Source organism: Sorghum bicolor, chromosome 2 (assembly GCF_000003195.3).
Source record: "Sorghum bicolor cultivar BTx623 chromosome 2, Sorghum_bicolor_NCBIv3, whole genome shotgun sequence".
Lineage (NCBI taxonomy): Eukaryota > Viridiplantae > Streptophyta > Magnoliopsida > Poales > Poaceae > Sorghum > Sorghum bicolor.
In genome coordinates, this window is record NC_012871.2 from 1102332 (window position 1) to 1106191 (window position 3860).

The window sequence follows — 3860 nt, forward strand, 5'->3', positions numbered from 1 at the left end:
CCATATCATACATAACATGTATGACCCACTAGAGATATTTATGGGTTCTTCCATTACCATGTGACCTTAGGATGTTTGTGGTTTGTTTTCTCTATCATGGCCTAGGTATACCATAATTACTAGGCATTTGAATGTAGGTCACGTCAGATGTCACATGGGGTGTTCGTATACTAGTGAGATAAATTTATTAAGACTAATTAATCCATCATGAGCACATATTTACTATAGCAATTATGGATTAATCTATCAGTAGTCATAAACTAATTAGGTTTAAAAAATCATCTCATAAATTAGTCTCAATCTGTGTATTTAATTTTGTATTTAATCTATATTTAATACTCTATATATGTGTCTAAACATTTGATCGGACAACAACTAAACTTTAGTCGTGGAAACCAAACGGGACCATGTGAGTCGGTGGCACACCGGCCCATAACAAACTAAGATACTAACTCAGTCCTAAAGACTATGGCTGTCCCTAGCCAAGAATAAATAATAAACCAAGCTTTCTAATCAAAGCATATATAGTTGAAGCTTCCGAAACAAATTGACTAAGAATGATAAACAAAGATCTTTCCTAGTTGCTCTTATTTAACTTAGATGCATTAAGGACATCTCGAAACTTCTCAAGAATGGGTGCAAACAGTTGCCCTCACATGTAGTACTCGTTTCTTCTTACCACCTCACAGAATGTTAAAAATAACGTTTCCCCTTAGCGGTACTGTACACTTTAATCACCATATTAAAGGCTTGTTTGGCATGCATAGCTTATCTTAAAGTGTGTGGAGCCACTTGAGGAGCCATAAATTGCAGCTCCTCATCTTCCAATCCTTAAAACGGCTCTGCCTCTACTATTCACTAGAAAACAGGGTCTTGTTTAGTTCCAAAAAAAATTGCATACTTTTTTACATTCTCCGTCACATCGAATCTTACGACACATGCACGAAGCATTAAATATAGATAAAAGAAATAACTAATTGAATAGTTTACCTGTAATTTGTGAGACGAATCTTTTGAGCCTGGTTAATCCATGATTGGATAATATTTGTCAAATACCAATGAAAGTACTACAATATCTATTTTACAATATTTTTTGGAACTAAACAAGACCCAGATCCGTTCGCAAAAAAAACAAGACCCAGATCATCCTCAAGTGTTGGGCATGGCTCCTTCGGCTCCTCTGCAGAAGTTGCTGACGGAGCAGCCGTGCTGGACAGGCTCTAAAAGATTATATTGCTAGGCCCTTGTTGCTTGCTTGTCTAAGGAGTAAGCACCCATAAAATTGTTGAGATGACATGTATTTCGAAAGATGTTTTGGATCTAAATATATACTTCCTCTATCTCTATTTAATTGTTATCGTCGGTGTGCATGACACAAAAGTTTGACTCGATTTGTAAAAAATATATGTAACATTTATATCTTTAAATAAATTTATTAAAAAACTAGATTCATAAATCTTTCTAATGATACTAATTAAGTACCATAGATATTACTATTTTTTAATAATTATGTAATTAAACTTGTTCCTTGGAAGTGTAAACAACAGTTATTTTAGGGACGAGGGAGTAGCTCTTAGCTTGAGTCACGATCTAGACATTTGCTTATAGATCCCACCCCACCCAACACTCTCCGCTCACGCTCATGCTCCACTATAAATATTTCCTAACCTCTGCATACAACGATGCAAAATTGAAAAATCACTAGTCATGATTATGAGGCTCTGTTCACAATTAACATTTGATTGGTGCGTTTAATTGAAAATATAATGAAGGGGATATAAGGCAGGTGCCGAGAGGCCCATACTCTAGTACTATAAGTGTAAATCAATGACAAGAAATCCACTACACAAAAATGTATGCCAAAATAACATGAGTACATCATTAATACTATGCATATCTTCTTTGATGAAATGGCATGAAGCTCTCCTATGTGTGTGAAGGAAAAAAAACAGTTTCACATGACAAGGTAGTAATAAGATATACTTGTACTATTTCATAACGTTGCAACCTGTAACATCCTATATATCATGCATGACTATGCTGCAACTTGTGACAACCTATGTCCTATCAAGACATATGCAGATGTTTTTCCACATGAGCCCAAAGACAGAAGAAATTAACAAAGCATTATTCAATTTTCATAGAACGCTTCCTCTTGGCAGCTGCAGTTTTTACCTCTTGGATCTCAGAAGAGTTAACATAGCTATAGTAAGGCAGAATCCGAGACCTCCACAATAGGATCTCAATTTTCCCACGAGCCTTAACATTTCCATAAAACACATCTTGGTAATTTATCTTTGGAACCTCCTCCTCTGCAGAGCGTTCAGATTGACCATAACTCACAAGCTCTTCAGACGGTGTGGCCATCCTCCAAACAAGTATAGGCCTATTCTGTTGTATAAGATTGAATGGAGACACACCAAATTCTGAGACATTCTTCAAGGTGACCCCTCTGTTGAAGGCTACAACCTTGTGCCAAAATTGGATGTCAAAGTTATCCCTCAGCAAACAAGCATTCATGTTTGCACCAATGAAGGTTCCACTTAGGATTCTGGCCATCTCCATAGCAATTTGGGCAAACCTTGGGTGCGTTTCAGGATCCATGCTTCCAAACGTAAGCGTCTTAAAGAAATACCAGTAGGCTTCAGGGGACAGGTGCTTCAAATATAGAGGTGGTGCTGTTCCAAACTTGATGATCTTGTCTGATCGGCTTGTGACTATAATTTTACTACCCCTTGGTATGTGCTGTTTATAAGTACAACACCATTTATTCCAAGTATCTTCGTTAAGATCGCCAACTAATTCAACAACAAAAAGTAACCTCCTATCTTTGTTTGAGTTCAACACATGATTTTGGTTTTCTGCTGCACATCCTTTGCTCATCTTAGCATGGTCAAAATTTGTAAACTCATGTCTTCTCAATAAAAAAATTTCAGAGAAATGATCACGGATTCTTTCGTCCTTGCAAACATGAGAGACAAGGGTGCTCTTTCCAACTTCATATGGACCAACAATTGGCAGGAGTTCCAATTCTTCAGAACCACGAGGCTGTGTATCCAACAGGAAGCTAATAACATGATGTGCTTCCATCTGGCGGCCAAACATGCAGTTACTGAGCAGTAGGTGCATGCTATAAGGCTGGCGGTACAGCCGAGGGTAGCTCGTCAAGAACACAACCAGCTCTTTTACATCAAGTACCATAGATCTCAAATTATTATCAGCATGTTGCAATTGTTCCAAAATCTCTTTCTTTGTACAGGAAGAAGATATTCCTCTGAGAGAATTTACTTTGCACAAAGACAAAGATCGACTCACAATAGAATCCTTGCCATCCTCCACGTCATAAGATTGGTATATGGAAGTGTCAAGTATGTAATTGCCTTGGTACATGGCATCTCTCAGCATGCCCAGTTGCTGCAACATACCTTGGTTTGTGATGTGGCGTCCCGTGGCTTCATCGATGATGGCCTGTGCCCGAAGGAGAACCCGTTGCAGGCTGTCCTGAACATGATCATCTGGCACCTTCTGCTTGGAGCTTTTGCTGATGAAGAAATTTATGGATCTAGAGACCACTTCACCAAGGAGCACAGAAAGAAAAGTTTCCATTATGGACTCAATCCTCAGGAAGATAACCCAAATCAGCTGGAGAAAACGAATCAAATATGAGCTATGGAGCAATGGTTGGATGTCTGTGACTTGAGACTCTGAGGATACCAGGATGTCTTAATAATAACAACTGAGGGAGATAAAAACATATGTCACTGCTAGTCCAAGTCATGTGCGAAAGGTTGGTCCAAGTCCTTCCACGTGATATCTCATCTTCGACCCTAGCAACTCCTCCTTTTTCCTTTACACTTGAT

The 3860-nt window shown here is 38.4% G+C and overlaps 1 protein-coding gene across 1 annotated transcript; it reads right to left on the minus strand.

Annotated features, from left to right (window-relative positions):
• Positions 2128 to 3201, minus strand: LOC8054537 (putative disease resistance protein RGA3). The gene has a single exon (XM_002461297.2). It carries the CDS (start codon positions 3199 to 3201, stop codon positions 2128 to 2130), a length of 1074 nt encoding a protein of 357 aa, XP_002461342.2.

Coding starts and splice junctions, on each gene's coding strand:
- LOC8054537 (XM_002461297.2), bottom strand. CDS start 3,201: ATGGTACTTGATGTAAAAGAGCTGGTTGTGTTCTTGACGAGCTACCCT.